At 48.1% G+C, this 25,268-nt stretch overlaps 2 protein-coding genes across 9 annotated transcripts in view; both read right to left on the reverse strand.

Annotated features, from left to right (window-relative positions):
* LOC140455252 (zinc-binding protein A33-like) overlaps positions 1-25,268 on the reverse strand; it is a 476,866-nt gene that overhangs the window by 306,492 nt on the left and 145,106 nt on the right. The window lies entirely within an intron of this gene.
* LOC140455255 (alpha-1,3-mannosyl-glycoprotein 2-beta-N-acetylglucosaminyltransferase-like) overlaps positions 14,245-25,268 on the reverse strand; it is a 37,685-nt gene continuing 26,661 nt past the window's right edge. For all 5 annotated transcript variants that reach the window (XM_072549985.1, XM_072549986.1, XM_072549987.1 and 2 more), the window contains one exon: positions 14,245-15,818. In XM_072549985.1, coding sequence (XP_072406086.1) covers positions 14,339-15,718 — 1,380 coding nt within the window. In that variant the 5' untranslated portion in view covers positions 15,719-15,818 and the 3' untranslated portion in view covers positions 14,245-14,338. The remainder of the gene's footprint in view (positions 15,819-25,268) is intronic.

Genomic DNA, 25,268 nt, shown 5'->3' on the forward strand with positions numbered 1-25,268 from the left:
GTGTGTAGGAAGGCCCTCCTTTTGAGGGCCCCCTAACCCAGGGCAGGGGTTAAATCGAAGGTGGGGGGGCGATGATTCCGGAATTTTCTTTTCCAGTCCAAGTGGTGCAGCCAGAACTTTGAAAATGTGGTAGAGGCTAAAAACCCATCAAGCATTGAACAGGCTTAAGTACCAAAGCCCTGAGGACAATGGATGAAGAGGTGGAATGGGGTACCCATGTGCTGAGTCCCATCTTATCGGCCTGTAGTGATACACTTGAGCTGCATAGCCACTTTCCTCACCTGTCCCATTTATATCTTGGCACGATTCTGTTAAAGCAGCAATTGTTCCCTTATGCCCCCCACACACAGGATCCCTCCGCCCCGTTCCCTTTCACCCCCAATGTAAGGCCACCTTCAGCCTCGAGGGGTGGCTCGGTGGGTAGCACCGCTGCCTCACGGCGCCAGGGACCGGGTTCGATCCCAGCCTCGGGCGACTGTCTGTGTGGAGTTTGCACCTTGAGTTGAGTTGAGTTTATTATCCGGGGACCGAGGCACAGTAAAAAGCTTTGTCTTGCGAGCAGTACAGGCAGATCGCAGAGTTAAGTAGCGTAGATAAGTAAATAATAGGTAAACAGTGGCAAAAACAAAACACAGGGACAGGCGAATGCTAAGGTTTTGAGAGTCCGTTCAGTATTCGAACCACATTCTCCCCCTGGGTTCCATCCGAGATGCTCCAGTTTTCCTTCCAGAGATGGACAGGTTCGGTGGGTTGGCCGTGCTAAATTGTGCAACTTTAATACCTGGGACATGCCGGGTTCACAGAGTGGGATGCTTTTCTGAGGGTCAGTGTCAGTTGATGGGCCAAATGGCCTGCTCCATGCTGTAGGGATTCTAACTGCCCCCTTCCTGAGGCCTCCAGCATCACAGATACAGCTGTTCAACTGGTAATGGTTCACTCCACGTTTGGAATGCTGCATGCAGTTCTGGTCTCCTTCCTATCGGAAAGATGTTGCAAAACTTGAAAGGGTTCAGAAAAGATTTACAAGGATGTTGCCACAGGGTTGGAGGATTTGAGCTATAGGGAGAGGCTGAACAGCCTGGGGTGTTTTCTCTGGAGCGTCGGAGGCTGAGGGTGACCTTATAGAGGTTCATAAAATCATGAGGGGCATGGATAGGATAAATAGACAAAGTCTTTTCCCTGGGGTCGGGGAGTCCAGAACTAGAGGGCATAGGTTTAGGGTGAGAGGGGAAAGATATAAAAGAGACCTAAGAGGCAACCTTTTTCACACAGAGGGTGGTACGTGTATGGAATGAGCTGCCAGAGGATGTGGTGGAGGCTGGTACAATTGCAACATTTAAGAGGCATTTGGATGGATATATGAATAGGAAGGGTTTGGAGGGATATGGGCCCGGGTGCTGGCAGGTGGGACTAGATTGGATTGGGATATCTGGACGGGTTGGACCGAAGGGTCTGTTTCCGTGCTGTACATCTCTGTGACTCTATACCAAGAAATGGCTGAAGGCGCCGGGTAATGTGAAGGCTGTCCCTGTTGTACACTTGACCTCCAGAGTTGGCTGCATTCCAGCTGGGTTGTTCGAGTTCAGCTCCGACACTGTCCCAGCGCTGTTGGGAAACGACCGGCTATGCCCTGTCCACCACACACACACACACACAACAAAATCACGGCAAATGTGATCTGGCCCCAACCATCAGCTAAACAATGGAAGGTGTCACGCGGCCTGCTGTTATGCTGCACTTACTCAGCAGTGCTCGGGCTGTGTTCCGCGGGAGGGTTGCACTAGTTGCCTGGACCTATTACAATGTTGGTCCAAACATTGGAAGCAAAGACTGAACTCAGCACGTGAGCTGAGAGTGACGGCCCTTAGCAGTGGGATCCTTGAAAACCTGGAGTCTGTGGGAATTGGGTTTGGAGTCACGCTCGTTCAGAGTTAGGTTGACTGGTCCATCCGCTCCATCCCAAGATACTGCCGGAATTGCTGATGTTGGAATGTTTGAGCTAATTATTTTCAGCTGCTTTTTCAATGACCTTCCCTCCATCATAAGCTCAGTGATTAGCACTGCTGCCTCACGGCGCCAGGGACCCGGGTTCGATCCCAGCCTCGGGCAACTGTCTGTGTGGAGTTTGCACGTTCTCCCCCGTGTCTGCGTGGGTTTCCGCCCACAGTCCAAGATGTGTAGTTTAAGGTGGGTTAACTGTGGGAAACTCAGGGTTACGGGGATAAAGGTAGGGGGTGAGGGTCTGTGTGGGATGCTCTTTGAAGGTTCAGCATGGACTGACTGGTCCTCCTTCCACATGCTTTGGGACTCTACAGGTAAACAAACACATGTGGGATGCTGGATGGTAACTGCACAGTGTTCAGGACCGTTTGTGACTTCAGGTACTATCTCAATCTCCACGCTGAAACACCTGGACAATTATCCAAGATTGAGATAAATGTCAAGTTTTGAGACAAATGCTGCATGAGCTGGGCAATCACCATCTCCACGGAACAAGAGTCATTCCAAAAATCTCCTCATGACGTTCAATGAGCATGACCATTGCTGAATTCTCCACCACCCACCACACCCCCCTCCCAGTGGCCGGAAGAGCAGGGAGGAGGCTGAAATGCTGTCAGGAGCAACTCTTCTCCTCAATCCCTGCTGTCTGTCCATCACCCACAAAACACAAGTCAGGAGAGCGATGGAATACCCTCTGCTTGCCTGGATGACAACACTCAGGAAGCTCAGTCCCACTTCAGGGCATGGCAGCCTACCCACCACCTTCGGTCCTAGGCCCAGTGCACAATGGCAGCGGTGTGCATAACATCGAGCTGCTGAATTACAGCAACTCTTCAGGGGGGGGTCTGTGATCCAGGGAGGGAATGCCAAATGGTGGAGGACCCTTAGTTCATTCTTTCAGTATTCAGCCTGATCACATTAACTATTCACTCAGCTTATCCTTTCCGGTGTTCTAGTCCTCAGTTCTTAGTTGGAGTTTCCAGCTCTGTTTGCATTTCCATATTCAAATGCTAACGATCCTCACTGTTGTCCCGCTGAGTGGTATCTGGACTCCATTTTTTTCTTCCCCCTCAGAGGCAGCTCTTGGAGTGAACAGAACTTCTGACATTCCTGTTTATTATTTTTCTTTTGTTTTTTTTATTTTCCCCACACTACCACCTAGCAGCAGTAGTGCTTATTTTTCCCCCAGTACCCATCTTGTGTATGTTTGTACGTAGGTGTCGGACACAGTGAAGAACAATATGTGTAATTCTGATTCCATTCTTATCTATCTACTCAAAGTCGAGTGATCACCTGCAGTGATCTACTTCACCATCAGCTCTCAACCCCCCTCCCCCCATCAGCTCTCAACCCCCTCCCCCCATCAGCTCTCAACCCCCTCCCCCCATCAGCTCTCAACCCCCTCCCCCCATCAGCCTCTCAACCCCCCTCCCCCCATCAGCTCTCAACCCCCCCCCCATCACCTCTCAACCCCCTCCCCCATCGCCTCTCAAACCCCCTCCCCCATCACCTCTCAACCCCCTCCCCCCATCAGCTCTCAACCCCCTCCCCCCATCAGCTCTCAACCCCCTCCCCCCATCACCTCTCAACCCCTCTCCCCCATCAGCTCTCAAACCCCCTCCCCCCATCAGCTCTCAACCCCCTCCCCCCATCACCTCTCAAACCCCCTCCCCCCCATCACCTCTCAAACCCCTCCCCCCATCAGCTCTCAACCCCCCTCCCCCCATCAGCTCTCAAACCCCCTCCCCCATCAGCTCTCAAACCCCCTCCCCCCGATGCAGCTCTCAAACCCCCTCCCCCCCATCAGCTCTCAAACCCCCTCCCCCCATCAGCTCTCAAAACCCCCTCCCCCCATCAGCTCTCAAACCCCCCTCCCCCCCCCACCATCAGCTCTCAAACCCCCTCCCCCCCTCAGCTCTCAAACCCCCTCCCCCCCACCATCAGCTCTCAAACCCCCTCCCCCCATCAGCTCTCAAACCCCCTCCCCCCATCAGCTCTCAAACCCCCTCCCCCCATCAGCTCTCAAACCCCCCCCACCATCAGCTCTCAAACCCCCTCCCCCCCACCATCAGCTCTCAACCCCACCCCACCTCACACCTCACCCCTCTTCCTCAAATATCTCAAATACAAAGCTAGTTTCATGAACGATGTTTGTGGACTTGCCAACAATTGTGGTTAAAAACCTGCCTGGTTTCCGAACACCCATTGGGAAAGAAAGTCTGCTACCCTCATCTGCAATTGCCTGCATTTGACTCCAGATCCATAGTAATGCATGGTTGATTCTTAATCTACCCTTGGAAATGGCTTAGCACATCAATTAGTTCAAAGACAATTGGGAATGGACAAACAAATGCTGGCAACTGCCAGTGATTTCTACATCCCTTGAGAAAAAGCAAACTTCCTTGTTCATGGCCTTGTTGCTTGTTCCTCCTGTGTCTTTCTCCAGTTTCACTGAATCAGAGTGAACCTGGACTGTCCCAATTCCTCCAACTATTTGTGTTCTACCTGCCTCCCCAAACTGGTCACCAAGTCTTCAAGTTCTGTGACTCTGGCCACTTCAACATTGCCTTTAAACTCCGTCTGGGGTTAAGGATTTGGTCACACTTTCTGAACTCGCCTCAGCTCATGAGCCCTCGCTTTGGCCTCTTACTCCTGTGTGGCACAACTTTCAGGAATTGTCTCTTTTCTACCCTGGAATTTTTCTGAAAATACCAAACGGGAGTAGTGTGGTTGATACGGTCTTTCCAAAGACAAACTGATAAGATATTAATCAAGTTCGATGAAGGGGACATTTTGGCAGCCTGAACTATAAAACTGACTCAGAAGCAGAGGATAGAGCTGAAGAGTTGCTTTCCAGGCTGATGGGATGTATATAATAGTGTCCATGAGGGATCAGTGCTCATTTCTGATACGTATCAGTTCTTGGGTATATAGGGCCGACGGTGTTGGGACTTAGAAATGTGGTAAACAATGATGAGATTAAAAGCAGGAGGACCACAACTAAATAGGCACAAACATGTGGCAGACAAAAATGAAGAGGAGTGATGCATCTTGATGGAGAGGTAAGTTGAGAGGAAGCATGATACAATTCCAAAGGGTGTTCAGAAACAAGGAGTGAAGTAATTAATGCAAGTGACAGGAAAGGCTGGTTAACAGTGCACAGAGTACCAGGAGCATGCCAGGACAGGAGATTAGTTTCCCTTCAGCCCAACACCGACCCTCCAAAGAGTAACCCACCCAGACCCGTTTCCCTCTGACTAATGCACCTTACACCTGCACATCTTTGGAGTGTGGGAGGAAGCCCACGCAGACACTGGGAGAATGTACAAACTCCACACAGTTGCCCGCGGCTGGAATTGAACCTGGGGCTCCCAGCAGTGACTAACCACAGTGCCACCCCACACAGTTATTCTGACAAGTAGTCAACATCATCTAGAGGAGTAAGCAAGGCAGTCAAGGTAATCTAAACAGAGACGCAGTGTCCAAGAGGGGAAAATACCAGATTGGTGAGTATTGGTAAGATTTTCTGCTATATGACTTGTGGTAGTTCTTTTTTTTTACGTTACTGATGTACAGGTCAGTTTGACCAAGTGGAGTGTATGCCCTGTGGTATATGCAAAGTCATGGATGCACCATGTGTCCCAGAAGGTCATATCTGCAATACGTGACTCCAGTTGCACGCGTGTTGGTGATGAGGATCAGAATTTGCGCGGTGGTGTTCAAGACACTGTTGTGAATCCACAAGGCAGAGAACGATTTGAACAGCACTTTCAGGGAAGTTGTCATACTGAAGGTTAGATGTGTACTTGAAGCAAGGGAATGGAGAGCACAAGGCACCCTAAGATAACTGGGCTGGAAGGTGCTAGCTATGAAGAAAGGTTGAGTAGGTTAGGATTGTTTTCATTAGAAAAAAAGGAGATTGAGGGGTGACCTGATTGAGGTTTACAAAATCATGAAGGGTATGGACAAGATGGATAGAGACAAGCTTTTTTCCCAAGGTGAAGGATTCAATAACAAGAAGTCATGCTTTCAAGGTGAGAGGTGGAAAGTTTAAGGGGGAAACATGCAGCAAATACTTCACACAGAGGGTGGTGGGCATTTGGAACGCGTTGCCAGCAGAGGTGGTAGAGGCGGGCACGGTAGAATCATTTAAGATGCATCTGGACAGATGCATGAGTAGGTGGGGAACGGAGGGATACAGAAGTTTAGGAATTAACCAACAGGTTTAGACAGTAGATTTGGATCAGCTCAGGCTTGGAGGGCCGAAGGGCCTGTTAATTTTCGTTGATCGTTGTTCAACTAAACTAGTAGTGCAGGAACTGCTAGAGTCTATCCTGCATGCCAACTGGTGTTCCATTTTGAATGCTGGTGAGAATGATGGTTCCTCAGGGGAGTGTGGCCAGAGCAAAGTCAATGGCACCACAGATGACTCGGCTGTACAGCAGAGGGATGAAGAATTGAACCGCAAATTTTTTTCATTTATTCAGGGAATGTAGGGTTCGCTGGCTGGGCTAGCATTTAAGACCATTCCTAATTTTCCTTGTGAAGCTGGGTGTTGGGCTGCCTTCCTGAACTGCTGCATTCCATTTCATGTAGTCACACCCACAATGCTGTTAGGGAGAGAGTTCCAGCAGTTTGACCCAGTGACAGTGAAGGAATGATGAAATGTTTCCTACTCAAAACGCTGAGTGGTTTGGAGTGACTTGCAGGTGGTGGAATTACTTGAGTAATATTCCTAAATACTCACCTGTTCTTGCAGCCACAGTATTTTACGGCTAGTCTAGTCCAGTTCAGTTTCTGGTCATAAGTAAACTGCAAAGTGTTGACCCTGAGAGATCAGTGAGGGTTGCAATATTTAAAAGCAACTGTGGGAAGCTAGAGAAGTGATTGCTGGGCTTCTTTCTGAGATATTTGTATCATCAATAGTCACAGGTGATTAGATTAGATTAGATTACTTACAGTGTGGAAACAGGCCCTTACGGCCCAACAAGTCCACACCGACCCGCCGAAGCGCACCAACCCACACCTATTCCCCTACATTTACCCTGCACCTAACACTACGGGCAATTTAGCACGGCCAATTCACCTAACCTGCACATTTTTGGACTGTGGGAGGAAACCGGAGCAAACCCACGCAGATACGGGGAGAATGTGTAAACTCCACACAGTCAGTCGCCTGAGGTGGGAATTGAACCCGGGTCTCTGGCGCTGTGAGGCAGCAGTGCTAACCACTGTGCCACCGTGCCGCCCACAGGGGGGTGCAGAGATATTTGTATCATTGGTATCATCAGTAATCACAGGTGAGGTGCCGGAAGACTGGAGGTTGGCAAACGTGGTGCCACTGTTTAAGAAGGGCGGTAAAGACAAGCCAAGGTAATAGACCGGTGAGCCTGACCTCAGTGGTGGACAAGTTGTTGGAGGGAATCCTGAGAGACAGGATGTACATGTATTTGGAAAGGCAAGGACTGATTCGGGATAGTCAACATGGCTTTGTGCATAGGAAATCATGTCTCACAAACTTGATTGAGTTTTTTGAAGAAGTAACAAAGAAGATTGATGAGGGCAGAGCAGTAGATGTGATCTATATGGACTTCAGTAAGGCGTTTGACATGGGAGACTGATTAGCAAGGGTAGATCTCATGGAATACAGGGAGAACTAGCCATTTGGATACAGAACTGGCTTAAAGGTAGAAGACAGAGGGTGGTGGTGGAGGGTTGTTTTTCAGACTGGAGGCCTGTGACCAATGGAGTGCCACAAGGATCGGTGCTGGGTCCCCTCTACTTTTTGTCATTTACATAAATGATTTGGATGCGAGCATAAGAGATACAGTTAGTAAGTTTGCAGACGACGCCAAATTTGGAGGTAGTGGACAGCGAAGAGGATTACCTCAGATTACAACAAGATTTTGATCAGATGGGCCAATGGGCTGAGAAGTGGCAGATGGAGTTTAATTCAGATAAATATGAGGTACTGCATTTTGGGAAAGCAACTCTTAGCAGGATTTATACACTTAATGGTAAGGTCCTAGGGAGTGTTGCTGAAGAAAGAGACCTTGGAGTGCAGGTTCATAGCTCCTTGAAAGTGGAGTCGCAGGTAGATAGGATAGTGAAGAAGGCGTTTGGTATGCTTTCCTTTATTGAGTACAGGAATTGGGAGGTCATGTTGCGGCTGTACAGGACATTGGTTAGGCCACTGTTGGAATATTGCATGCAATTCTGGTCTTCTTCCTATCAGAAAGATGTTGTAAACCTTGAAAGGGTTCAGAAAAGATTTACAAGGATGTTGCTAGGGTTGGTGGATTTGAGCTATAGGGAGAGGCTTAACAGGCTGGGGCTGTTTTCCCTGGAGCATTGGAGGTTGAGGGGTGACCTTATAGAGGTTTACAAAATTATGAGGGGCATGGATAGGATAAATAGACAAGTCTTTTCCCTAGGGTCAGAGAGTCCAGAACTAGAGGGCATAGGTTTAGGGTGAGAAGGGAAAGATATAAAAGAGACCAAAGGGGCAGCTTTTTCACGCAGAGGGTGGTACGTGTATGGAATGAACTGCCAGAGGAAGTGGTGGAGGCTGGTACAATTGTAACATTTAAGAGGCATTTGGATGGGTATATGAACAGGAAGGGTTTGGAGGGATATAGGCTGGGCGCTGGCAGGTGGGACTGGATTAGGTTGGGATATCTGGTCGGCATGGACGGGTTGGACCAAAGGGTCTGTTTCTGTGCTGTACATCTCTATGGCTGTATAACCTGGATTGGCATCTAACGACCTGTAACCTGCAAGGTTTACAAACCTGGTGACGATAAAAGGATTACGTTGGGCAGGTAGTGTATTCAGATAATCCATAAACAGCGGGCAGACTGGCCTCTTTCTGTGCTGTTGGTTTTCCACGGCATATTTGCCTCGAGATTAATACAGAAATCGGGTACAATGGGGAAGTTAACAGCTTTGTAAAAGGCTGAACTGGCCTCAGCTAAACGTTTGGCATTCAGTTCTGGACAGCCACTGCTGAATAAAGGAAAGGGTCTGAAAAAAAAGAGCTTCGGGGCAGAGTTTCAGTCGTGCTGAAATTGACAGGGATTTGACACAGCTAACGTCATGATCCTCCAGAGGAGCAATCACTTCTGCAGGAGGGTGTGTAACTGGAGACTCAGGGTCAGGAGCAGCCTCACAAAACTGTGTGACAGCCAGTTGTGTTGTGCAACCCCACGCTTTGGAAACTTTTAAACAAAGAACTGCAGATGCCAAAAAAAATCAATCAAAACCAGAAATAGCTGGAGACACTCAGCGGGGCTACTTAGCGCAGCATCTTCAGAGAGAGTGAAACAGTTAACATTTCGGGTCCAGTCTGAAGAGCAACTTGGAACGCTTTCTCTACACAGACGGTGCCAGACCCTGCTGATTTTCTCAAGCCATTTGTGATTTTGTTTTGGAAGTTTTTATCTTTGCGATCAAAGCTCTCATGGTCTAATGGCTCCCCGTTTCTGTTAACTATTTATAATATAAATGTATGCACCTTTTTCTCAGGGTGTTTTGAGTGAAGAATTTATGGCGATTGCTTGTGACTTGTTCAATCAAAAAAAATACAAGAAGAGCTAAGCAAAGAACAGTATTTTTTTAATTTCATTTTTCAAAAAAAAGTCACAGTAATAAAATAGAGGGGGAGAGAAAACAACAATAAACACCCAATCAGTATCTCCTGCAGAATTAACTCCCCTTATATAGGCTGGGACAGTGTTCGGGGGTGGGGGGGAATACATCCTTTCAGAGTCTCTGTTATCGCACATCTCAGCAAGTTGGTTTTTAAACAGATTTGAGGGAAGTTTGATTTCAAGGTGTACAATTTAATTCATTCTGATCAAAAGGTTAACAAATTTGGAAATCCACAGGCCCTCATTTGTGTCAGTTGAAAAGTTACCAATCTCAGGGTTATATCCACTGACACCTCAATAGAAAAGTGAGAGCTTTGACATCATTTATCTCAGACCTGTTTCCTCGATTTTTAAAAAAAAAATCAGCACCCTTAAAAAAAGTTCTTCCGGTACAAAGACAGTGTGTACTTTTGTTTCTTTAATTCTAAAATTTAAAAACTGCGAGGCAATTTGCAACCAGGCTTCGTGGTGAAGATAAGGACCAGGGCTGGCTAAGCAAATTGGTCTTTGGCTGTTCAGCATCCTCGATCTCTCTCGCTGCCCCAACCCCCCGCCCACTCCCACTACACCCCCACCATAAATATGGTGAGAGTCCCAATGTAAAGATTCACCCAAGCAACACCCTTTGAGTTTGCTGTAGATTTGGACTCCATACATGCCAACTCTGACATTTGGATCTTCTGCATCCACAACCCAAGAGTGTGGATTTCTCAACCTTGGGTACCCTCAAGCATCACAAGCAGGGGAAATGGGTGGGGGTTAAAAGATAGCTGATTGCTTTACCCCCCCCCCCAAACCACTTTCTAATCCAGTGTTGAAGTCAAGTATAAGCCCCCATTCCCCTCCCCTTAGCATCACCAACTGGCTCAATATACCTACACCAGAGGTTCTGGGAATTGGAGATTAATCTTGAGGGCACTGCCTAGAATATCACACAGAAGAGCAAAAGTTTTTAATCTGAAAGAAAATCCAAGGTGTTCAAGGCAAACCTTTGAAAATAGGTCGCAGGGAGAAGGTGAAGATCGGACTGGTATTTGGTTATTCACCTCGAAGGCGAACAACCTTTGAGCCAACAATCTCATTTCCAGCCCAGTCTCCACCTGATCATTTTCAGAGTAGGATTCCTCTGCTTTGACTGCAGATTTCCAGATGTCCGCGGTACCTTTTTGCTTCACGGGTAAAAACAGGAATCAGAGTGACTAACTCCCGCCACCACCATAAGTGTTACTGCAATAATGACCCATCTTCTGATCAGGAAGAGACGTAATCACATTTCCAGGCCATAACCCATCTCCCGTTAACTGGTGTGACTTGCTGCTTTACCCACATAACTCACCACCCACATTCAGTTTGGAATCGGAACCCAGTCCATGATCTTCCGCTTCTCACAGCTTCCTTCCCCCCCCACCTTCCCCATTCTCAACAACAACAACCAAAAAAGGCCCATTTGCAATATTTTTAACAGATAAAGAAGAACAATTTCAAAGTTTTGCTTGTGCAAGGTTTTCTCAGTTGGCTGGCTCACGGGGAGATGAATCTCTAATTTGTTGGAGACTCTGATGATAATTCTGGACAATTTGGAGACCCTCCCCACAGCAGATGGTTGCAGCAACACTGGCGGCTGGTTACCCCTTATCGAGGTCTCACCAGCAGACTGGAGCATGTAGTATCTCTTGTAATCTTACCTGTGCCCAACTAATAAAGAAAAACCCATCCCAGTGCATTAAAAAAATAAGTTGGCTCAATAATATGTCATCTATAAATTCCTATTCCCAAATTTGCAATCCTGATTAGCCCCTTCTTTACTTTACTTCACTCCCCCTCCACATAAATACTTCTCTCCACCCAAGCCCCAATCATTTTGGTTCGCTTTCCACAATACCAAGTGGTGAGGGAGGTGATTATATAGTGATTCTCTCCCCCCCCCCCCTTCCCCTCCCTTATTTGATGCATGCTGCCAGTTAGCAGAACACACAGAAAAATAGTTCCATTTAAGTCCAGAGGGATCATTGTAAAATGTACAAACATCTTGTGTTTAATGCGATCAGAGCAAGTCAATCACAGCTTCAAGGGAAAAAAAAAAGTCACATATAACAAACACCCCAGGTCTAGAAATAGATGCTGTATAAGATATATAGATGTGTATTTAAAGTTATTTACAACTGCTGCCATTCCCTTGTGCCTCAGCCCCAACCCAGGACTGTCAAAAGGAAGGATGGAAGTCATTTCTGTGTGTGTGTGCACGTGTGTGTGTGTGTGTGTGTGTGTGTGTGTGTGTGTGTGGGGGGGGGGGGTGTATAATACCCCGCCCCTGTCTTTAAATGGGCAATTTTTAAAAAAATATAGAAATTGCTCAAAATACACAGGTGTAAATGGAGAAAACACACTCTCTGCTCATATATATATATAAATTTGTGAAATAAAAATAAAAATTGTAGCGTTTGCCCTTTATCACCCGGCCACTCAGACGGAGGTTGAGATGAGGCTAATTACTCTAAGCACCCATGGGTGGTGAAAGGATATTCTCTCAAGGGGGATGCTTTCACATTAGGGAGGTCAGTTAGGCCCCAAGCACAGGACTCTGGCAGCTGTCTGAATTTTGCATGTCATTCACATTCAACGGGTGTCACATTACGCATAAGCACTGCCCGATGATTTGCCCACCAGGTGCTCAACTGCCCCAAAACATCCCAACTGGTAAAACATTGGCTCCTGCAAATATCTAGTGTGTCTTTCCTTAAACGTCCTATTGAAAGACTGTTTCTGTCTTGGAGAGGTGAACTGACCATAAAAGGGTGGAGGGGATGAACCTCCTGTACGGATGTCAGTGACAAGGACTTCAGGATTTGATTTAGCTGGGTGGGGTGAGGCATAGAAGGAAGAGAGGTTAAGTTAAAATGCACTGCTGTCCTCAGCACCCTCCTTGAGCTTGGGAGCAGGTACATTTTAGTCTTTCCTCCCTTTTCTCCCCTCCCCACCAGATTAAACTTTGCCTGGGTTGGGCCTGGGCTGAGTTGGACAGCAAAAACACAGAGAGGGAAATAAATGGAAGAAAAGTCGGGTGGAGTCCCTCTCTGCACCAGGACAACAGCCCACTTCCAATGTATTCAAACACCCTTCCTCCCCCCTTGATTGAAATTGTTTCACCTTCGTAGATTCTGAGCATACAAATGAAATGATACTATTGACCATCCCTGTGCCATGTTAATAAACAGAACGTATAGAGTTCAAACTTACTTTGATGTGGTTCTTAGTCCAAATTAACACCAGGTTTCGAGGGAGTGAGAGACAAGGACAGAGTGAGCAGGGGTTAATTCAGGACAGGTCAGGGGACAGTGACGACTCTTCAAATCCACAGTAGTCAAGTCAATCAGATCAAGGTAGCCCCTAACTAGGTGAGTCAACCACTGACCCCCAAACCCAAAGGCCATTTTCAATGTGTAAGGCCCTCAGCTTTTATTTGTCGGTCTCTGGGACACAGCCCACCCTGCCTTCCCTCTCCCACTGCTTCAGGAGATTGGTCCAAAGTCATCCCTGTCAGACTCCTTCCCCCAAGCACTGGAATCAATATCGAGAAGGGGCAGATTGATGCTAATTCTAGTCCCATAGTCAGTAGTCTAGTCTCCCAAATTAGAAAACCACCCCACCAAAATCATAGAACAGGACAGATTTATGACTGGTTCTAGCCCCTGTCACCCATCTAATCTCCCAAATCTGAAAACCTTACCCACCCTAGCGAATCGAGAAAGTAGGCAGCCTTACAACTAGTTCTAACCCACCCCACTTCGCCCCAGTCAGCAATCTAATCTCCCAAACTTGAAACCCCAACCCCATCAAATCAAGAAGGGGGAAGCCTAACACTAGTTCCAATCCCGAGTCAGCAGTGCAATCTCCAAAACTGGGAAACCTTCCCTTCCCCACCAAATCAAGAAATGGGCAGATTGACACGAGTTCAAACCCACCAGTCAAATCTCCAAAATTTGAAAAAAAGAACGCACACCATATCAAATCAACAAAGGGCAAGCGCAGTTCAAATCACACAAGTCAGCAGTCTAACCTCCCAAATTTGCAAACCTCCCTTACACTACTGAATCAAGGGCATTCAGATTTACTAGTCCTAACCCCTTCACCTCAGCCAGTCATCAGTCTGACCTCCCAGGTTTGAAACACCCCCCACCACCCCGACAGCTCCAGGGAGGGGGGATGGTGGGAGGGAGGGAGGGGGGTATGGGGGAGAGAGGGAGGGGGAATGGTGGGAGGGGGAGAGGGAGGGGGAGGGGGGAGAGGGGAGGGGGATGGGGAATGAGGAGGGGGGGGGATGGTGGGAGAGAGGGAGGGGGGTATGGGGGAGAGGGAGGGGGGTATGGGGGAGAGGGAGGGGGATGGGGGAGAGGGATGGGGGAGAGAGGGAGGGGGAATGGTGGGAGGGGGAGAGGGAGGGGGGAGAGGGGAGGGGGATGGGGAATGAGGAGGGGGGGGGATGGTGGGAGAGAGGGAGGGGGGTATGGGGGAGAGGGAGGGGGATGGGGGAGAGAGGGAGGGGGAATGGTGGGAGGGGGAGAGGGGAGGGGGATGGGGAATGAGGAGGGGGGGGGATGGTGGGAGGGGGATGAGGGGGGAGATGGGTGTATGACGCTGTGTGTCCATTAGTATGAGTCACGGAGGGGGCGGGGCAGGGGGCGGGGCCGCTAGCTCCACGTGGGGTCGTAGCCGCTCCAGTCCTCGGGCGGCGCCAGGTAGACGCGGCGGCCGCGGTACATGACGCTGACCACGCCGCGGTAGCCGGCGCGCGGCACGCCCGACTTGAGGTCGTCCATGACGCCGAGCGCCTTGGCGAAGGCCTTGAAGGTGTCGCGGGAGGTGTACTGCACGCGCACCCGCCGCAGCTCGGGCCGCTCGCCCCGCTGCAGCTCCTCGAGGCGCACGGCGGGCGCGCCGTACACCCGCCGCGCGAACGCCGGGTCGTACGCCTCCCGCGCGAGGTAGGACAGGTCGAGGCGGGCGAACGGCACGAAGCGCTCGCTCAGCTTGATGAAGCGCAGGTGCTGGTCGAAGAACTGGCCGTTGCTGACCCCGCGCCGCCCGAAGGTCACCGTGCGCGAGACCTCGGGCCGCACGCAGGCGCGGCCGCGCCGCTGCGCCGGCCCGCGCATCCAGTCGTCCCAGAAGGCGGCGGGCCAGCGCGGCTCCAGCTCCTCCCAGGTGTCGCTCAGCAGCATCCAGCCGAGGCCCGGGAAGAAGTCGGTGCGGTGCAGCGCGTCGGCGCGCGCCGCCTCCACCGTCTGCTCCTTGCCGTTGTCGTGCCACGCGGACGCGCACCACAGGCTCGGGTCGCGGCGCAGCAGCGGCAGCAGCGCGCGGAAGTACTCGAAGAAGTCGGGCGCCACCTCCAGGTCGTCCTCCAGCACCACGGCGGCGCGGTAGCGCAGCGCGCGGAACACCTGGTTGAGCGCCCAGCGGTAGTGCCGCGCGATCTTGTAGTAGCCGCGGAACTTGCGGTGCTCGGGCGGCACGCGCGGCTCGGACAGGTCCGGCTGCCGCAGGTGCACCAGCTGGTCGCCGTACGACGCGATGACGCGCGACGTCTCCTCGTGGCCGCAGTCCTGGCTGACGAGCACCGGGTAGAGCTCCTTGGAGGGGCGGTACTGCAGCAGCTTGTCCAGGCACCGCCGGATGCTGGGCCGGTCGCAGCCAATCACCAGCACCGGCAGCACCTCCTGCGCTTCCGGGACGATGACGGAGGAGGGAGGAGGAGGCGGGGCGGCGCCTGCGCCGTCAGCTTTGAGCCGCCAGAGCCCCAGGCGGTGCCGCTGGATCTGCTGCAGCAGCCGCTTCTGGTTCTCCAGCTCGGCCTCCACCTCCTCGGCCACCCGCACCACGTCGCGGGTCAGCTGCTCCGGGTCGGTGTCCTCCCCCTCTCCTCCTGCACCACCAGCAGCAGCACCTCCTCCTCCTCCTGCAGCAGCTCCTCCAGACGGCGGCCGGCCCAGCAAGAAGAACAGCAGCAGCAGGTTCCAGCCGACGAACAGCAGCACACCCCAGACGATGACGTTGGTCCGCCGCAGCATGTCTCTCTGTCCCCCCCCTTGCACACACCCACACACCTTTCCAGCTTTGCTCCTCTTCCACCTCCACCAACAGCGGCTGGGTCAGTGCAACTCCATCAACCTGCAACGACAGGGGGAGGGTGGAAGATAAAAGAAAGAAAGAGGAGAAAACAAAAAAAAGGGGCAGGCGTAAATTTGCAAAATCCCGAATAACTACATTCCGAAAGCAAGTGGAGCAGCTATAACAACCACCACCAAAATCAACGCTGGGAGGTTAACCAGGTTTCAAACACGGAGAAGGTGCTGAAGGCTCGAGGGCTTTCCTGATTTGGGAATTTATGTTTCCCTGTTCCTCGGACGCTGACCTGCTGTGCTTTTCCAGCGCCACACTCAATGGGTTTCAAGCCCGGTGGGGAATGGCAGAGTGGGACACACACGTTGGCTCTATGGTTAGCGCCAGGGACCCAGGTTCGATTCCAGCCTGTCTGTGTGGAGTTCTCTACAGGGCTTTCCTCCGGATGCTCCGGTTTCCTCCCACAGTCCAAAGATGTGCATGTTAGGGTGGATCGGCCATGCTAAATTACCAGTGGTCTTAGGTGCATTAGTGAGGGAAATGGGTCTGGGTGGGTTACTCTTCGGAGGGTTAGTGTGGACTGGTTGGGCTGAAGGCCCTGTTACCACACTGTAGGGAATCTAATATCACATGAACGTGTTGAAGTTTGAGAGAAAGTTACACCCTCTAGTTCGTTACTTACCTCAAATTACAACAGGATCTGGACCAGATGGGCCAATGGGCTGAGAAGTGGCAGATGGAGTTTAATTCAGATAAATGCGAGGTGCTGCATTTTGGGAAAGCAAATCTTACCAGGACTTATACACTTAATGGTAAGGTCCTAGGGAGTGTTGCTAAACAAAGAGACCTTGGAGTGCAGATTCATAGCTCCTTGAAAGTGGAGTCGCAGGTAGATAGATAGTGAAGGCGGCGTTTGGTATTGTTACCTTTATTGGTCAGACTATTGAGTACAGGAGTTGGGAGGTCACATTGTGGCTGTATAGGACATTGGTTAGGCCACTGTTGGAATACTGTGTGCAATTCTGGTCGCCTTCCTATTGGAAAGATGTTGTGAAACTTGAAAGGCATCAGAAAAGATTTACAAGGATGTTGCCATGGTTGGAGGACCTGAGCTATAGGGAGAGGTTGAACAGGCTGGGGCTGTTTTCCCTGGAATGTTGGAGGCTGAGGGGTGACCTTATAGAGGTTTACAAAATTATGAGGGGCATGGATAGGAAAAATAGGCAAAGTCTATTCCCTGGGGTGGGGGAGTCCAGAATTATGGGGCAACATTTTCACACAGAGGGTGGTACGTGTATGGAATGAGCTGCCAGAGGAAGTGGTGGAGGCTGATACCATTACAGCATTTAAGAGGCATTTGGACGGGTATATGAATAGGAAGGGTTTGGAGGGACATGGGCCGGGTGCTGGCAGGTGGGACTAGATTGGGTTGGGATGTCTGGTCGGCGTGGACTGGTTGGACCGAAGGGTCTGTTTCCATACTGTGCATCTCTATGATATGTATAAGAGAGAGACTCGCATGTTGACGTTTCAGAGTTAGATGCACCCTGACATTTATAAAGTGCTGACCACGATCTGCCTGCTGCACTTTCCTCATTACTTCAACCTAAAAGCTACTTTTCAGGAGAACAAACAAGGGCAGACTTATACAAGTTAATAGCAGCACCCTGGGTAGTGTTGTCAAACAGACCTCGGGAGGGTTTAGGTATATCAATCTTTGAAATTTCCGTCACCAGTAGACAGGGTGGTGAAGGTGGCGTTTAGCACGCTTACCTTCATTGCTTGGTGCTTTGAGGTTGTGCAGGATTCAGAATGTTATTAGGAGTAGAGGGCTAGAGTTTTGGACATGTTGGCACTGATTTCAACTGTGCCCTCTAGTTACTGATGCAACTATAACAATTTATATTTATATCGTGCCTTTTAAATAATGAAATGCCACAAGATGCTTCGTGGGCACTTTTTTTTTTACACAATTACATGTTTATATGAACCACAATTTCATGTTCAAAGAGAGAGAAGTGGGTGATTGTCCAATTTGGCTGGAATACAATTTTCTTAGTGCCAAGGGACGTGACACTATAGAGATGCAAAAGGAATTTAAATATCCGTACACAAAGATTACCGCACGCTAGTATATAGCTAGTACAAAGTAATCCAAAATGCGAACACAGAACATTAGCCTTTATCTGAAATAGGGAACGAGAATACAAGGGAAGGAACAGAAGCTATGTTCCAGTTGTAGAGAGCACGTTGTGAAATACTGGGCTTTGTTACTCCCAAAGAATGCAAAGGCCGGGCTGGGGGAGTATTGTTATTTTTAAAACTTGTAGCTTAGCCATAAGGAAAATGGGAAAGACTTTTACAAAGGCTAGTGGAAATCTTTAACTCCCTTTCCCTCACAAACATTCTGGATTCTATGTCATAAATGGATCGATTAATTGATTTGATTTATTGTCACATGTACCTAAGCACAGTGAAAAGCTTTGTGAGCAGTACAGGCAGATCATACAGATCATTAAATGAAAAAACTTGGACAGAGTAAGGCATACAGGTTAGTGTGCCCTAGGCAAGATCCCATTAATAGGGTGAGCATTATTTGAAGTTAGAGAATCCATTCAGTCTAATAAACGGCAGGAATTCTCGAGGCTGCATAGGCAGATAGTTGTTGGGATGCAGGTCGGCTGTGATCTAACCGAATGGTAGGGTAGCTTTCAGAGCTGTAGTGCCCTCCTCCTTTACATGTGGCTCTGTGGTAATGCCCAGGACTAATCTGCACTGTACATGCTCGGAGTTTGTTTGGATGGGACAGCTCAGAGGGAGCTTTACGCTTTTCCTAGTTTTTGATGGGACAAGCGTAAAAGGAGTTGTACTAATCCAAGTTATTCTTGATCTGAAGGTGTTTGGTGGGATATTTTCACTACATAGCTAACCTGAGTTACACCTAGTCCAAGAGAGTTTGATGGAACAACAAAAGTGGGAACTTTACTGTGTCAAACCCGGGATGCCAATATAAGATATACCACCATCACTGAAGGAACTCTCATACAATGTAAACAGGAGCAAACCCAGTCACACAGTTAATCTGTCCCAACAGGAATCAAACAGCCGAACTGCCTGGACTAAGTTGCAGTCAGTGTGCAAGAGTAAAAGACAGTTCACACGGAGCATGCTACAGTTAAAGATAAATGGTGGCGACAGGGTTAAAAATGGATAGAAAGGCTCCCGGTTGAAGAGCAGCAGCTTTGGGGTTAATAGGAACAAGCAAAATAAGAGAATGGTTTATAAAGGGTTAATGAGGACACCCCAATCTCAGAGTACATTGTGTGACTGAGTTAATAGATGAGGAAGTTCGCATATGCCAATATCACACCCAGGCACTAATTCATGTAATTAGTTACTTCCCTGAATGACAATAAGCCTGTATCTGTTGGTTCTGATAATTATATTTACAAGGCAGCCCTGCTTCCAACAGCACGGCAACAAATTAAAACCAACAAAGAGATGGCATCCAAATATTACGTAATTCAGGGAACAGTGTGTACACAAGGACCGGGGGAGTACAGAAAGAAATCTGGAGATTGTCAGTAAATATACAGAAACAATTTCTGCAAATAACACTTCCTCTGCCTCATTTTTGATTCCCATGGTATTAAATTAAACTCCAGGATTAACACCCTCCACCACCCATCCCTCCTTTCCATCTTCCCCTTCTACATTTTTATCTCTGACAATATAGGAGTGGAAGTGGGCTCATTTTGACCCATTTTACATGGATGGTTAGATCAGATACAGAAACAGCTGAATGTAAGTCAGAAAGTCAGCAAAACAGCTTGCTAAGATATTAGGCAGCAACAATCACCAAAGCTTCCTTCTTTATCCCCCTCGTTCCCCTATGTCCTCCCTTACCCACCAATACTCTACTCATGTCTCGCTCACCCTATCCTTCGATACTCACATTGGACTCTACCCACTGTTGGACCCTATTTGACACCACTTGGCTGCCAAACCCACCGCTGATCCGGACTTGAAACAGAACCTGCCAGCCCAGAATATCCTCTCATCCAGTCAGACGTTGGAGGTTTCCGCACAACCTCTGCTAGATGTTGGGAGCAGTGATATCTGACTCCCTCTAAGGATCATTTCAGTGAATCCTCTCAAGAAAACATGGTTCAAGTGCGAGTGCTGCCCTTTAATGGGGCCTCCAAGGGTGACAGGCCTCACTGATCACAGCTGTTCTACATCATTTCTGAACCCTCTCTCATTCAACCAGGGACTAGCCAGCTGTTTCCCTTGCTTTCTTTCCAAAAAAATCTCAAACAGCTCTGAAAGTAGGCACAACATGATTCCTGCAGCATTACTTATTAGATATACAATACTAGAAATTCAGGGAAGAGAAATGAAGAAATTCTCTGCTTCTCGGACACCATTTTTATTGATGGACACCCTTAACACACCCTCCCTTTCCTATGACATCTTTCCATGCAAATACCACAGCTGCAACACCTGCTTGTTCACCCACTCCCTGAAGAGACTCTAAACACTCCTTCCAAGTGTATACTGTATCCATTGCTCATGTAGTCTCTAGATTGGAGGGACCAAAATTGAGATAGACAGATTTTTAATCAGTAAGGGAATCAACAGTTATAGGGATAAGGCAGCAAAGTGGGGTTGAGAATGATCAGAACAGCTAATGCTGTTGAATATTGGATCAGACTTGATAAGCCAAATGGCCTACCACTGCTGCTAATTTTTATGGTCTTATTAATGCAGACTGGGTCATTGCTTCACGGGATAACTCTTCTGTTCAGTCTGTAAGTGGGACCCTGAGCTATCTGTCACTTATTTCAACGTCCCATCTTGCTCCACTTCTGCCCTTTACATATAGGCTCAGTTGCATTGTCAGAACATTGAATTCACAGACCCACGGACTCAACACTGCATTCACCAAGTTTAGATTGCAACCTCCACTTTCATTTTTATTGTGTTTATTAACTGGTTTATATCTTACTTTTCCTTGACTTGCTTTCGGAATGTAGCTATTTGGAATTTTGCAATTTACACCTGCCGTAAACATGTCCAAGAGAGACAGGCAATGGCAATAGTTTTGTCGTTGGACAGATAATCAAGGGACCCAGTTTAACACTCTCTTCCAATGAAAATATTTGCAGTATTTATAATCATATACACAACATCTACCAAGATTCTGCCCACTCAACTTGTCTGTATCCTTTTGTAGACACTGTGTCATCCTTAGTACCTGCCTTCCCACCAAGTGATATGGGCAAAACACAGGCAAGTGGGACTAGTTTACTTTGAGAAACTTGGTCGGCACAGATGAGTTGGATCAAAGGGTCTGTTTTCATTCTGTATCTGAGTCCCGCTACTGGGCTACATGTGAGTCCAGGCCAAAACAACGTGAATGATTCTTGATCATCCTCTGAAATAGCCTAACAAGTCCCTCAGTTGTATCTGACCATGCAAAGTCTGATAAAAGGAATGAAACTGGACAAACACTGAATACAATCAAAGACTTGTGTTCCATATCTCACTACACCACTAGTCAAGCAGTTCCAATCCAGGTGGAAGGCAGAGTCAGGAAACAATATCAGTAAACTTAACCGTCATGATCCCTGGGGGGGGGGGGGGGGTTGTGTCAAAATTCAGAAGGCTGTCAAGCAACAGCCTAGTCACATGCATGGAATTGTATCTTACAAGACAGTGTCCCAGGCAAAATCAATCCCAAGGTGGCACTGGAGTGATAGATGATCAGGAGGGAGACACCCTGATAGTCCTCAACATTAATTCTGGATCTCAAAGTCTCAGGTCCAATATGGACATTTAAACACCTTGCTGATTTTCTTATCCCCTTCCCTCATTGATAAAAGAAGTTTCCTTCATGTTGAACACAACTTGAAGGAAGGAGAGCAAAGACAAAGGTATATCCGTGTAGGGACTTTAATGTCCATCACCAAGAGTGGCTTGGTAGTACCACTACTGACTCTCCAAGCTGGCGGAGTTGTAAACAAAATCAATGCTAGACTAGGTGTGCAGAAGGTGGTGAAGAAACCAACAAGATTCAGCTGCATCTGTCACATGGCAGTGTTGTCAGGAGTGACCGGGGCACAGTCCTGGAGGCGATGAACTCACATTTCAAACATATTGCAATGTGTTACGTGGCAACCATGCTGAGCAGGTTAGATTTTAACTAGATTTAGCAACTCAAGCCTGGTCATCCACGAGACACAGCGAGACAATCGCAGTCAGCAGAGCTGTCTTCAACCACAATCTGTAAGCCATAGACTGGTAAATCCCCCATGTTAATATTACCATCAAGCCAGGGAATTAGTGAAGTTTCCCCAGAAGCAGCACTAGGATATAACCGAAAGATAAAAAGTATTAACCTGGAGAAGGTATAACAACAGTCTGCAGAGGAACCTTAATTATTCTAACATTTGATTTTACAAACAAAATACTCCCCATCCGTGTTGTTTGAATAATTGAGGTTCCCCTGTGTTTGCATACCAAGGACACAAGCCAAGCTAAATGATTCCATGTCACTGGATCAGATCTACACTCTGTAGTCTTGCTACATCCAGTAATAAATGGTGCTGGACAAAATAAACAACTCACTAGGGGGAGGGACTCTCTTCAATTATCCCCATCCTCAACTAGTGAACCCCAATGTCTGTGTTGGTTTGTCAAACTCTTTGCTTTCAGGGGCAAGGAGGAGGCAGGCTGTATCAGCTGGATATGGGAAAGGGAATTGAACTCATCTAGCCAACTAAGTAAAATTGTGACCATTTTACCCTCCAAAGGATCAATAAATTATCATGTTGGGTTCATCACCTGATCTATGGTGGGGAGATGTCATTTTCCCCATCTATCTAAGACAAGGAGATCGGTTTTACAAGTCAGTGAAGGGCTCTCTGTTTGACAACTTGGATCTCACAGTGCCTGCTGTGACTCTGGGCTAACACTTTTGTCCCAAGAGTCAGATCATCATTAGTTTGAGGACAACTTCACAGAGAGGTGCACGTAAACTAAGCGGATTCTCCAGTGCAGTACCAAAGGAGTGGTGTCAGAGATACCATCTTATGGATGAGAAGTTAAACAAAAGCACTATCAGTCTCCTGTTGTGGAGTTAGGAGATACCACCACACACTGTGAACTCGCAAGTTTCCTAGTTATACCTTAATCAGCATCACTAAAAGAGATTAGTGATCATCACTGCTGTTCATGGGTACTTGCTCTGTACAATGGAGCTGACATTTCAAATGCTTGATTAGCCAAGAGAAGATCAGAGGATCTGAAAAGCACTTTAAAAGCGCAAATCCATACTTCGTTCATAGCTTTAAACAATGCTACACCTAAAGAATATACCAAGCAAGTGAAAAAAAAATTAAACCCAAAACATGAGAGAGTTAGTGGCTTACTGCAGTGAATCTGTGGTTCTGTTAGTCAAATTCTCAGTGGCAGTATCTGGTTACAATAGTTAAACAGCGTGCGAGAGCTGGAAACAGGATATGGACACAACACCAACAACACATGACATATAAAAACATACACACCCCCTGAAAATATACCCAGAAAAACACTTTAAACCAGTGACACAGCTCCACACCAAACAAAAAGCCTAAAACAAATCCAGGTATGCACAGAGGCGTGAAACAAACTAAAGCAAAATCAGTGACACACACCTGAAGAGCAAACCAAAAACACATTCTACATTCGCACGTGTACACAAACACAAAACCAAAAACATAGTCGGGTGCTCATGCAGAAACGCACAACAAAGCTCAGAACCTAGGTACTCAACAGTGACACAGAAACCAAAGACACAAGCAACGCACCCGTACGCACAGAAACAAAACCATGCAACCAGGTGCACAGAAACAACCAGTATATACACACATACACCCAGGTACACTTGTATGCACGCACCCTGAACTAAAAACAAACCAAGCAAAACACCCAGCTGCACAGGGAATCAAATTCACACCCCAGAGAGGCAGAATCAAAAAACACATCCAAATGAGAATCAGAGCTGCAGATTAAAAGCAAGAGAGTATGTGAGAAAAGACAGAATAGGAAACAGAAACCACACATGGACAGCAAAGCTTTTTATGTTCAATTGGGCTGGTTTCCAGGGAAATAGAAACATGTTGTATATCTAATTACGTCTCAGGGACAGGAGGTTTAGGAGAGAAAGGAGGATCTGAAACTGATGCTGGAACTTGAACGAAATTAAGCTACCATCTGGCAAATTGCTAACCCCCAGAACCTACTTCTGTTAAACGATCACAGGTGTTAGATTACCTCAAATAGCCCCACGTAAAAAGGGGGTTGGCCGGAGCCTCCTTTCAAAGGATGAAGATCTCAATCAGACTGCTGTCTTACATTATCTGAACCTGGTTCCACAATAGCAGTCACTACGTACAGAGCTGGGACAAACTTATTAATAACTGGGCAGCTGGGAAAAAGCACACTAAGTGTTGTTGAACAAGCAGCTGGAGAGCAACACTGAAGAAGGAATCCATAAGGTGTACTGGCAGGAGGAGGCCATTTGGCCCATCGAGTCTGCTGCACCATTCAGTGAGACTATGGCTGAGCTGATCACCCTCAATTTCACTCTCCTGACTTTGGTTTTGGTCTGTTTCACTGTGTCCATTTCAACATCAATTCACACACACCCTTTCACTGAAGGAGAAACCAGAGCCAAAGATAGGTAACCCATCACTGGGAAATCCTACACGATGGACAAGAACTTTCGCTTCATGGGCATGGGCCAAGAAGGAGTTCTCCACGGCTTGGCAGTGAGCACTTACAATTCCTGATTCCAATGCAGGCCCAGTCTGCCTTCCCAAGTGGATGTAAAAGGATCCCATGGGGCAATAATTTCAAAAAAAAGATAACATCTTCTCAGCGTCCAGGCTAATATTTCTGGACTAACACCACCTTAAAAAGAAAAATAAGTGCTGTCTACCTGCCTGCATTTAAACGTAATTTTGTGTGTGTGCACTGTAAAGTGCTTTATGGAGCCTGAAAAGTACTATATCAATGCAATCTTTTCTTTCAAATGCTGCCAACTCATCCTTTGGGCAGGGCCACTGCCACCCAGAATGTGCTACAATGGTCGTTCGTGGAAATTAGTCAGTCTGTGCAGAACTGCTCCTGACTTTTTTTGTGCTTCTCTTGCTGGCAGGGGCACTGAAGTTGCAGACAGAGACACCCTGACAGACCCCAGTGCAGCCAGAGGCCAAACTGGGGCAATCCAGTCACTCCAGCACACACGATCCCTGCCAGGGAGATCCAACGCACATGCTGGGGGCGAGGCAAGCCCTGGTGGCAGCAGAGAACAGAACAATTCCAGTACCCATCACACTAACAGCAGACCCCCCCCCCCCCCCCCACCAAGTGCACCGTGACCAGGAGCCAGAGGGCAGGATCTTCTCCCAGCCCCAGGAGCATCCGCAGCGACTGACCCTACACAACTCGTGC

This window comes from Chiloscyllium punctatum, chromosome 30, assembly GCF_047496795.1.
Source record: "Chiloscyllium punctatum isolate Juve2018m chromosome 30, sChiPun1.3, whole genome shotgun sequence".
NCBI classification, from domain to species: domain Eukaryota; kingdom Metazoa; phylum Chordata; class Chondrichthyes; order Orectolobiformes; family Hemiscylliidae; genus Chiloscyllium; species Chiloscyllium punctatum.